Raw genomic sequence first — 12,025 nt, 5'->3', positions numbered from 1 at the left:
ATGGTCCTGGCATATATATTTATGTCTTTGATCCTTTGGAGTTAATTTTTGTATGTGGTGTGAGATAGGAGTCCTCTTTCATTTTGCATATCAATATCCAATTATCCCAGCACCATTTCTTAAAGAGACTCTTCTGTCTCAATTTAGTGGACTTGGTAGCCTTGTCAAAAATCAGTTGACCATAAATGTGCGAGTCTATTTCTGTACTCGCAATTCGATTCCATTGATAATATAATCTATCTTTATGCCAGTAACATGCTGTTTTGACCACTATAGCTTTGCAATATGCTTTAAAGTCAGGAAGTTATGAGTCCTTCAACTTTGTTTTTCTTTTTCAAGATGTTTTGGCTATTTGGGGCTTCTTTCTCTAACAAATAAATTTGATAATTGGCGTTTCCATTTCTTCAAAGTAGGCTGTTGGAATTTTGATTGGGATTGTGTAGATTATGTAAATCAATTTGGGTAGAATTGACATCTTAATGATATTTAGTCTTCCAGTCCATAAACACTGAATGTCCTTCCATTTATTTAAGTTTTCTTTGATTTCTGTAGCAATATTTTGTAATTTTCTGAATACAGGGTACTTTGCATTCTTTGTTAAATCTGTTCCTAGATATTAGATTCTTTTAGATGTGATGGTAAATGAAATTTTTTCTTTATTTTTTCCTGAGTTTGCTCATCACTAGTGTATAGAAGAAACACTTGATTCTTGTGTGATGATCTTGTATCCCGCCACTTTGCTGAACTTCTTTATTAGCTCTAAGAGCTTTGTTGTACATAGTTCAGGGCTTTCTAGATATAGGATCGTGTCATCTGCATATAGTGACAGTATTTCTTCATTTGCAATTAGAATGCTTTTATTTCTTTTTCTTGCCTAATTGCTTTGACTGGAACTTCTGGTACAGTGTTGAATAACAGTGGTGACAGTTGGCATCCTTGTTTTGTTTCAGATCTTAGAGGGAAAGCTTTCAGTCTTTCACCATTAAGTATGATGTTAGCTATGGGCTTTTGTATATACCTTTTATCATGTTGAGGAGGTTTTCTTCTATTCCTATCTTTTGAAGTGTTTTTATCGAGAAAGGATGCTGGATTCTGTGAAATGCCTTTTCTTTGTCAATCAATATGATCATGTGGTTTTCCCCCTTCGATTTCTTAATGTGGTGTATTCCACGAATTGACTTTCTTGTGGTGAACCACCCTTGCATACCTGGGATAATACCTACTTAATCATGGTGTATAATTTTTTTAATGTGCTGTTGGATTTGATTTGAAAGTATGTTTTTTTTTTTGAAGATTTTTGCATCTGTATTCATTAGAGAGTTTGGTCTGTAATGTTGACTTCATAGAATGAGTTAGGTAGTGTTCCCTCCTCTTCAGTTTTTTGGATGAGTTTGTGCAGGATTGGTATTAATTCTTCTGGGGATGCTTGGTAGAATTCACCTGTGAATCCAGTGTTCCTGGACTTTTCTTTGTTGGGAGTTTTTTTTATGACTGACTCAATCTCTTTACCTGTGATTAGTTTTTTGAGTTCTTTTTCATCTAGAATCAATGTAGGTTGTTCATGTGTTTCTAGGAAGTTGTCCATTTCATCTGAGTTGTCTAATTTGTTGGCATACAATTGTTCATAGTATTTTCTTGGGATCCTTTTTATTTCTTTGCGGTCGATAGTAATGTCCCCCTCATTTCTGATTTTATTTACTTGCATCTTCTCTCTTTTTTTTTCCTTTGTCAGTCTAATTAAGGGTTAGTCAATTATATTGATCTCTAAAAACCAACTTTTGGTTTTGTTAATTCTCTCTGTTGCTTCTTTGTTCTCAATTTCATTTATTTCTGCTCTAATCTTGCTTTGAGGTTAGTTTGCTGTTCTTTTTCTGTTTTATCCAGGTGTGTAGTTAGGTCTTTGATTTTAGCTTTTTCTTACTTCTTAAAATAGGCAGTTATGGCCATGAATTTCTCTCAGCACTGCCTTTGTTGCATCCCATAAGTTTTGGTATGTTGTGTTCTTATTTTCTTTTATCTCAAGATATTTACTGATTTCTCTTGCAATTTCTTCTTTGCCCCACTGATTGTTTACGAGTTTGTTGTTAACCTCCATATATTTGTGAAAGTTCTGATTCTCTGGTGGGTATTGCTTTCTAGCTTCATTCCATTATGATCAGAGAAAGTGCTTTGTATAATTTCAGTCTTTTAAAATTTATTGAGACCTGTTTTTTAACCCAACATATGACCAACTGTGGTCTATCCTTGGGAATGATTCATGAGCACTTGAGGAAAATGTATATCCTACCGTTTTGCAGTGCAATGTTCTGTATGTCTCTTAGGTCTAGTTCATATATCATGTTATTCAAGTTTTTTGTTTCCTTATTGATACTCTGTCTAGGTGTTCTGTCTATTGTTAAAAATGGTGTATGAAAGTCTCCAGCTGTTACTGTACAGATGACTTTTACTCCCTTCAGTTTTGCCAGTGTTTGTCTCATGTATATTGGAACCTCTGGTTAGTTACATAAATATTTATGATTTTTATTTCTTCTTGATGGATTGCCCCTTTTATTAATATATATTATCCTTCTTTTTCTCGTATAAAATTTTTGCATTTAAAGTCTATTTTGTCTGATATTAGTATAGCTACCCCAGCTCTTTTTTTGGTTACTGTTTGCATGGAATATCTTTTTCCATACTTTCTCTTTCAGCCTATTTGTATCCTTGGGACTTAGGGGATTCTATTGTAGATAGCATATAGATAGATCATATTTCTTTTATCCATTTTGCCATTCTGTGTCTTTTGATTGGGGAGTTTAATCTATGACCATTCAGTGTTATTACTGTAAAGGCAGCCCTTACTCAACCATTTTATCATTTGGCTTTTATATCTCATACCTTGTTTTCATCTTTCTTTTTACCCCTTAGTTACTCTTACTGATAATCTTCATTTCTACACTCTCCTCCAAGACCCTCTCTCCTGTCTTTTCACCCTGCAGAACACCGTTTAGTATTTCTTGTTGGGCAGATCAGTCTCACATTAACAAACTCTCTCAGCTTCTGTTTTTCTGTGAATATTTTAAATTCTCCCTCATTTTTGAATAATAGTTTTGAGCCAAAAATTCATGGCTCCAGCTTTTCTCTTTCAGTATCTTAAATATATTATACCTCTGCCTTCTCACCTCCATGATGTCTGATGAGAACCAGTACTTAGTCTTATTGAGCTTCCCTTGTATGTGATGTATTGCTTTTGTCTTGATGCTTTCAGACTTTTCTCTTTATCTTTGTTTGGCTCTTGACAGTGTGATTAGTATGTGTCTTGGAGTAGGTATATTTGTATTTATTCTGTTTGGAGCATGTTGTGTTTCATAGATATGTATATTTATGTCTTTCATAAGAGTTCAGAAGTTATTGGCCATTATTTCCTCAAAATTCTTTTCTCTTCCCAGCTCTTTGCCTTTTGTAACACCCATGAAACATGTGTTTATGCTCTTTGTGCTGTCATTCAATTCCCTGAGACCCTGCTCAGTTTTTCCCATTTTTCTCTCTGTCCTTTTGTCTGATTTTCTCCTGTCTTCTAGATCACTGATCTTTTCTTCTGCCTGTTCAAATCTGCTGTTGTATGCCTCTAGTGTATTGTTAGTCTCATCTATTGTGCCTTTCATTCCCATAATTTCTGTTATTTTTCTTGGCATGCTTTCCGCTTCGTCTTTATGCTCACCCAGTATCTACTTAAGAGCCTTTATCTCTTTAGGCATATTTTTCTTCCTCTCCTTGAGTTGGTTTAGATTTGTTGAAATATCTTGATTAGTTTTGTAAAATTCTGTATCTCCTCTGACTTTTTAATTTATTCCTTTGACAGGGCCGTATTTTCCTTTTTCTTGATAATGGCTTGTAATTTTTTGCTGATACCTGGACATCTAATTATCTTGATGAGATTATTCCAAAGGTCATTTTCTGCTGTTTAGGATTTTGCTGTTGATTGGGTTTGTGTTAAACTTCTTATTTAACCCTTGGTTTATCAGTATATACCATCCAAAACAGGGCTAGGGTCCCACCTATAGGTGCAGACCAGTCCCAAAGAGCCCTGGGAAGATGGTCATTTCAGCTTCCCATGGGTTTGCTTTCCTGGCTTGCCAAGCAGATGGCATTCTTTAGCAACCTATTCGCAACAGCCCTGAGAGGGCAGGGTGTTTTAGACCTGTGGTGGCTCCTGCCCCTGATACCGGTCGACACAGTGGCACAGCTGGTGCCTGTCCAGGATGGGCTTATCTCGCCAGCCAGTAGCTGGATCAGTACTGGGCTGTGCCTCCCTCTGTTCTTAGGGAGGAGGGCTTCTGCTGCTCTTCCAGTCCGCAGCAGCCTGCTGGGCATGGACCAGGCTGACCCGAAGCTGCTTGCCTCGAGTTGGGGACGGGCACCAGAAGCACCAGTGGAGTGAGTTACAGTTTTTCACCGCAGTTTCTCAGTCTCTTCATCTCCCTTTTCCCTGGATGCTGGGCAGTGCTCCCCTGGTCTCTGGAGCCCCAGAACAGTTGTTTTGGACAGTTTCTGTCTGTTCATTAGGTGTTTTTGGAAGAGGAGTAAGCCCTACAACTCCCTATTCTGCCATCTTCCTGGAAGTTCCCTTTCTCTTTCAATTTTAAAACCTCTTTTTCATCTCTGCTGTTTAAATATTGGTTTTATATTCTTCTGTGCGTGGTCTTTTTCTGTTCATATATTTATATTATATTATCTTCCTTGTTAATCTCATTCATTTTCATAGTTTCAGCTCTTGCAACTTAGTACCAAATCTCTGTCTTTATATTTAACCTCTCTCCTGAGACTAAATCATCATTTCCAGCTTACCATTTGCATACTCAAAATATCTCAGAGACACTTAAAACACTATCCAAAACTCATTTATCTTCCTTTCATTATGTTTCTCCTCCTCTATTCACAGTTTTGAAAAATGGCATCATCAGTGTGTTTATATGAAATTGTATTAATACCTCTTAACTCCAATTCCTCTTATCAAATGTTTTTTGATTTCTAAGTACTCACCAAATAAAAGTTCATATATCTTAGCATGGCACACAAGACCCAAGTTCCGTTTAATATTCACTGAATGGGTGAAAAAGTACTCTGCTAAATATTGTGTGGTTTGGAGCACACTTGCAAAGCCTACCGCCATCTTTTCAGTTAATGAATAGTCATAAGGGCAGTAAGCCAAATGGATAAATGATTATTGCAATTATTAACAATTATAATACATAAGGAAAAGGTGTAAAGTAAGAATTGTGGGCTTTTGAGATGAAGTCATAGCCAGTTGAGAAATGTAATACCTACGTTGTTAGGGTTTACTCAAGTATTAAATGTAAATTACTTTGTACAATGCCTATAGTGTAGTAAGAGCTGTAAGTTTTAGCTTTGTTAATTTAAATTTGAAATAATGTTTTACTCAGGATTTTGTTTACAATTGTAAACTAATGCTGTGACTGTATTTAAACAGTAATGTACATCCAGTGCTGTTACCTTCAGATGTATTTGACCAACCACAACCTGTAGGTAATAAAAAAATTGAATTCCATATATCTACCAACATGCCTGCTGCATTTAAGAAAGATTTAGAAGAGGAACAAAATTGTGACAAACAAAATTGTGGTAAGGATATTCTGTTTTTTTCATATGTTAACATAAAAATTCTTTTCAACTAGCTTTTTGTGTCAGAATTCAGGTTTTGTTTTTTTTTTAATATTTATTTATTTAGTATATGTGAACTATATTTAAAATATGCAGTCAGGTTCTTCCTCAGTATTAATGAATAATATCTATTTTTTACTTCTTAATATAAAATGAATGTTAAATGACAAAATTGCCATTATTGCCTTTCATTAGTATTGAACTCTAGGGTGAAATGGTTGTTTTCTGTTGATGCTTACACTTGAAAATATAATGGAAGAGTTTCTTATTGGCTTAATTTTTCATTGCTTATTTAATGTGATGTACTATGGTTTTATAATTGTATAATTGGTTAGAGAGTAAGCAATGTGGCTATCTTGTTAAGTTGTAAATTTCATGTATTTTTTTTTCCAAAAAGCATGGAAGATTTTTATCAGAAACACTATTCTTAAATTTAAAGCGAATGTGTTGAAATTAAAGATAACATTTTAATGCTTATTTTAGACATTAAGTTCACATATTACAATGACATTCCTTTGTTCTTTAAATCTTTTTCTTAAAATTTCAGAAATAATAGCTTATAGAAAATTAATAAAAACAGAAGCATATTAAGTAAAAGCTTTTTAAAGTTAACACTCCAATCCCCACTCCTCCCCCATCCCACTACCTAGAGTTAACCAAATATTGTTGTATGTTATATTCCATTCTTTATACTATGCATGTATAAACACATTTTTTTCTTATTTCTTTTTTTTTGAATGAGCATCATGTTTTACATAGTGTTCATCATTTACTTAATATCAACTTACTTTTTTATGGTTGCATAGTACTCTACAGTATGGTTATATCAATCTTTAATAATGCCCTATTGATAGAAGTTGAGGGGTTTTTTTTTCCATTTTTTTTACTGTTACAGAAAATACTGGAGTGTACATCTTGTACATGTATCTTTGAACATTTGTGTAAATATATGATAGAGTTCTAGTAATTGCAAATTTAGCGAGTGAAAAACTATGACTGGTTTTAATTCCTGTCTTTATGGTGAAAGTGTATTGCCTTTTCAGATAGCTTCTTTGTATTTGTTTCACTATTTATTTAAATATAAACTTACTCTTTTGTATGTTTTTCTTGTCTTATGGCTGGTCCTTCTTTGACAAACATTTTTGTTTTTTAAACTTAATTTACTTAAAGACTTTTCCTATATGAGAGGCAGGACATCTTCTTCTTCTGCATCATTGTCAAAATAGTAATGTAGAAGTAACAGTGAAAGAATTTTTAAGTTTTTCCTGTTATTGATGCTTTCAGGCCATAAGAGTTCTGTTGTACAATGGTTTTACTACTTTGTGAAAAGGCTATTATAACTCTATAGCATATGAGTTGTATCATTTCACAGCTTTTTTGCCATCCCAGTATCCTTTAGGTAATATAACAAGAATGTTTTGTTTTTTTAGGTAGTATGACAAGAATATTTTGAGTACATATTTAACCCTATCCTTCCCAACCTTCTCACTTTAACCAGTTTAATTCTTGCTGATGCTAATAGTCATGCTATATGTTGCTGTCTAAAATTAAAAATTTGCAATGTTTTTGTACTTTTCTATATGAGTAAGTAATTTCTTAAATGTACAAATGTTTGTTTTTATTTACTTCTTGTAAGATTGGGATTAAAATGGTTATTTATTTGTTTATTTTGTTTATTTGGCTTTTTTACTTTATAGTATCCCTAAATTGAAGTGTCTTATTTTATGATGTTTATTCCTTCCAGCATAGTTTTCTGGTCTTAATCTTTTAATCATCTCTGTGCAGGTTGAAGGTTATTTTTACAATATTCTGATGTGGCATTATGAAGTCATTATAGATAATGTATAATCTTGAATGACTATGTCCCATTAGCAGTATGCCTTTCATACTTAGGTCATTTATTTCTTTAATTACAGACTTCTTTTTGTTCAGACCCTTATTAAAAGTTCATAGTGAATTAATAGTTCACAGCACAGAATACTGAGTTTTGTCTCTAAAACAGGCACACACATATATCTATATCTGTCTCCAACTCAGTATCTTCATAAGATGCCCCTTAGCACCTCAAACTAAATATGTCCAAACTGGATTTTCTTTCCACTTTGTAGACCCTCTAAATGATGCCACTAAGCAACTACTGCCTGTTTAGATAAGTGTATATGGCTTCTTTTGTGCTACAGTGGCAGAGTTGATAGTCATGACAGAAACCACATGTCCTGCAAAACCTAAAATATTTTCTCTTTGGGACTTTACAGAAAAGTTTGCCTGCACTCTTCTAAAGCATTGAGAAAAACACCAAAGAATTTTAGGACCCAACATAAACCAACAGAAACAAACAAAACCACAAATCTGAAGGGAGGGATTTTTAATGGCTAATGTTAACGTTGAACTCTTAGATTTACCGGCTATTGAAGTTGACACATCTAATGTAGGATTTGGAAAAATCTTCCCTGCACCTAATTTGAGCACCACAGAAGAGATTAAAGAAGATGCTGATGAAATGCCATCAGAATGTATTTCTAGAAGGGAATTGGAAAAGGGCAGAATTTCTAGAGAAGGTAACTTCATGAAATCAACTAACTTTTATGTCATTTTACATTTCTTTGATTCTAGAAAACAAAAGCAAACTAATTCTTACTTCATGTTATTTACCTTAATTTAAGGTGCATACCGCAAAATGTATTTCCAGTTAATAGTTTTAAGCACCTCTTTTGGTTTTATTGCCTGTACTTCATAGAAGGAAGGTACCTATCAATACAGTGTTTTAGGTGTTTCAGGCTCTTGTTTGTATGGGGGAAAAATTGTTTTCATTCCTAAAACTTCTATATGACATTTTAAATTAGTGTATCTCACAAGTCCTAGGTTATATATTCCAAATACAGTTGATAGACCATCACAACATTATGTCTGCATACAAAGCAATTGTTTACAAAAAACATTTTTATTATTTGGTGATTAAAAATTTATGTTTGAGAATTTCATATCCTTACATGATAGTTTTCTTTTTTTATTTCTATGAGATTTTTTTTTTTAAATAAATTTAGGAAAATAGGGATTTTTAGATTAACATGTAACACATTATAAGTGTTTTTTTGTCTTTTTTTATTTGTTGACAACAGATTATTGCCTGTGTGAGGGTTCTTCAGAGGCCAGTTTGTCAGAAATACCTGATTATTATTGAATACTTCATTATTATTATCTTTGAATATGAAAATGGCTCGTGATTTGTAAAATCACTTTAAGTAAAACACTTAATGACAACATATTTACTCCAGTCTGTTTAATAAAGTAATTGATCTTAAAGGACTTTCAATATTGATACTTTATTAAACAAATTTTAGTTCTATATTCCTGAAAACTTTAAAACAAAAGTTAATTTTTTATGTACATAATTCAAATTTTTAATGAATATTTTCAGTAGGAGACAGCTATCACTACTAGTTTCTATGGTTTTAACATTTTTATGATATTTTGTTTAACAGCTATATTTGAATATTCTTATAGTTTTTGAAAATTTGATGAAAATATCTTAATTTTATACTCTTTGTGTTTTGTTTTGTTTTTAATTAAGAAATGGAATCACTTTCAGTTTTCAGAAGTTACGAACCTGGTGAACCAAACTGTAGAATTTATGTGAAGAATTTAGCTAAACACGTTCAAGAAAAGGTAAATTGAAATTTGTAAGTTGATTTATTATTTTACATTCCTTTCTTTCCTAGACTTCCTTATTTTTCTTTTTCTTATTTATGTTCCAGGACCTTAAATTTATTTTTGGAAGGTATGTTGACTTTTCATCAGAAACACAACGGATTATGTAAGTAGCAGTTATAACTTAAATTATGTTTGTTTGTATCTGCTACCTTTTCCTTAATGTTTTTACTTTAGAGAAAAATGAAGCTGAAGAAATTGCTTTCATCTATTTAATTACTCTTTAATATTTCTAGATCAGGGGTCAGCAAACTTTTTCTACATATGGCCATACAGTAAAAAATTAGTGCTTTTTATTGTGGCTATATGGTGTCTGTTGCAACTACTCAATTGTCTCATTGTAGCATGAAAGAAGCCATAAACAATATGTCGTTCATAAGTCATGGCTGTGTTCCAGTAAAATTTAATTTACAAAAACAGGCCTCATGCTGATTTCCCCCATCTGAATTCTAGAGCAGTGGTTCTCAAGCCTGCATAAGAATCAGTTAGAATGCTTGTTAAAACACAGTTTCTTGGACCTATCCCCAGAAATTCTGCTTTCCTAGGTTGGGATAGGGCCCATGAATTTGTGTTTTTTAACAAGCTTATGGATGATGCCAAAGCTGCTGGTCCAAACACTATACTTTGAAAATCACTGCTTTTTTAACTCAGCCAGAATTTTATAGCTGTTAGGCAGAATTTTTAGATCCTTGCTCTATCAGCAGCTTCTCTTGTTTTAATGGGGCCGCATTAAGTCAGGAAGCCAATTTCAAGAGAGCAGAGTGATTTGTAAGTGATACAAAAGCTGATGTTTAGAGTTAGAATTTCATTCTTTAATATTCTGTATTTAGTTAGCTCCTAAGTAAGAAAGACCTCTGGTAATATGAATTAGAAGTAGGAAAACATAGACAAAATAAGGTGAGAAGGTTTTGAGTGAAGGTAAAATAGAGAAGTAACTCTTAACTATTTAATTTTCTTTGATTTTCAAGTGAAACCAGTACTTCTAAAAGTCCAATCTGGCCTAAGTATCTTTTTAGGTATGGTATGTGCAGGTAGCACCATATCTGAAAATTCTCCATTTATACTCATTGGTGGCAGATCCCTTCTTATAAGGATACAAAAGTTTCTTTTGCTGGTCATGTAAAATGTTGGTCCTTTTTCTTTGTTACTGCCTTTGTTGATAGTAAGAACAAGAAAAGAAAAATTATACATTCTTTCTATTTCCAGTATTGCTTATTGTTAGAATTTGAGGAAAAAAAATCTGTATCTAGAAAGCTTTAGACTCAAAATGATAAATTCATAATTGTTTTCCATGGGACTACTATGATTTTTTAAACATTTCACTGCATTTTTTATTTGATACTTTTTTAAAATGCAAAGTTTGTTTAAAACATGTTTATATGCTTTTACTAGTCTCATAAACAATGTAAATAGTAGCCACTACTTTGGTTGTGATTATTATGTTTTCTTAAATAGCCTTTGAATAGTTTTATCTCAAAAAAGCTGAAAAATGAGTACACTGGAATAATAGAACACTATACTGAAAATGAAAAAATCTGGTTTACATTTCTGTCTTCGAAGTTAATTATCTGTGTAACCTTGAAGAAGTTACTCAGTCTAAAGTAGGCATCAACTGTAAAATGATTGTTTTGATTAAATGATCAGCTAGGTCCCTTCCTGTTCTGAAATTCTATAGTTGCTTTTCTGTGATTCTTGTCAGCCCTTCTGTTCTTGGTTGTGTAGTTGCTTTTTGTCACTTGAGCAGATAGTATTAAATTGACTGTGAGAAGTTCAGAAATTTTTAAGAAGAGATACATGAAACAAAATGTAAGTTTGCTTTTATAGTGGCTAGTCTTATTTTAAATCACATAAATGCACTCATGATAGCTGAAAAAAAGATAAAGCAGATCCTTAAACTCCTATTACCTTCCTATAGAATCAATTTTAGAATAGAGTACATAAGTATAATTTTAGAAGAACTGACCAATGTGTGCTAATCAGAGTAGTCATTTTTAACTTTCTGAAATAGCACAATTTTAAATTGTTAACCAGATTCTCATTCACTTCATCAAAATTGTTTTGACATTTTGAATCAAAACCACTCTTTCTTCCTTGATTTTTCTAGGTTTGATATACGTTTGATGAAAGAAGGCCGCATGAAAGGACAAGCTTTCATTGGACTGCCAAATGAAAAAGCAGCAGCAAAAGCCTTAAAAGAAGCTAACGGATATGTTCTTTTTGGAAAACCCATGGTGGTTGTATCCTTTAAATCAATCTATTCAAAAACTATTTGGTTTTTAGAAGGATATCACTGAAACTAATTTGTGTGTTATTTAGAAATAGCAACAACTGGCATTCTAGCTTAAGATCATTCAGTTACAGTTAAACATTGTGTACCTAAGCTGAGTCAGATGACAGTGTTACTTAGATTTTTATGGAAAATAAAGGCATTTCAACAGCATGAGGTTAGTAAAATTTCAGCCATGTCTAAACATTTCACTTACACAGCTCAAAAATACATACTCATGCTAAGTCTAAGAGACTGCAGTATCCAGAAATGCATTTGTAGTTATTAAAAATACAATTCATTGTAGTTCTGTTTTGTATTTTATTGTGGTGTAATTCACATTTTTATTTGGTGATTTTATTAACTAGAATATATCATTCTGCATTTTTA

General features: G+C 32.7%; 1 protein-coding gene across 5 annotated transcripts in view; it reads left to right on the top strand.

Annotated features, from left to right (window-relative positions):
- Nucleotides 1-12,025, top strand: part of RNPC3 (RNA binding region (RNP1, RRM) containing 3) — a 31,929-nt gene that overhangs the window by 14,587 nt on the left and 5,317 nt on the right. For 3 of the 5 annotated variants that reach the window (XR_005215289.1, XM_037826508.1, XM_037826511.1), the window contains 5 exons: nt 5,471-5,622; nt 8,058-8,219; nt 9,233-9,327; nt 9,417-9,475; nt 11,474-11,606. Coding sequence is in view for 4 of the 5 variants with exons in the window: in XM_037826508.1 (XP_037682436.1) it covers nt 5,471-5,622; nt 8,058-8,219; nt 9,233-9,327; nt 9,417-9,475; nt 11,474-11,606 (601 nt within the window). In the remaining variant the exon portion in view is untranslated. The remainder of the gene's footprint in view (nt 1-5,470; nt 5,623-8,057; nt 8,220-9,232; nt 9,328-9,416; nt 9,476-11,473; nt 11,607-12,025) is intronic. The other 2 variants (XM_037826509.1, XM_037826510.1) reach the window with 2 other exon arrangements.

Source organism: Choloepus didactylus, chromosome 2 (genome assembly GCF_015220235.1).
Source record: "Choloepus didactylus isolate mChoDid1 chromosome 2, mChoDid1.pri, whole genome shotgun sequence".
NCBI classification, from domain to species: Eukaryota; Metazoa; Chordata; class Mammalia; order Pilosa; family Megalonychidae; genus Choloepus; species Choloepus didactylus.
This window is presented reverse-complemented; position numbering and strand designations above follow the sequence as displayed.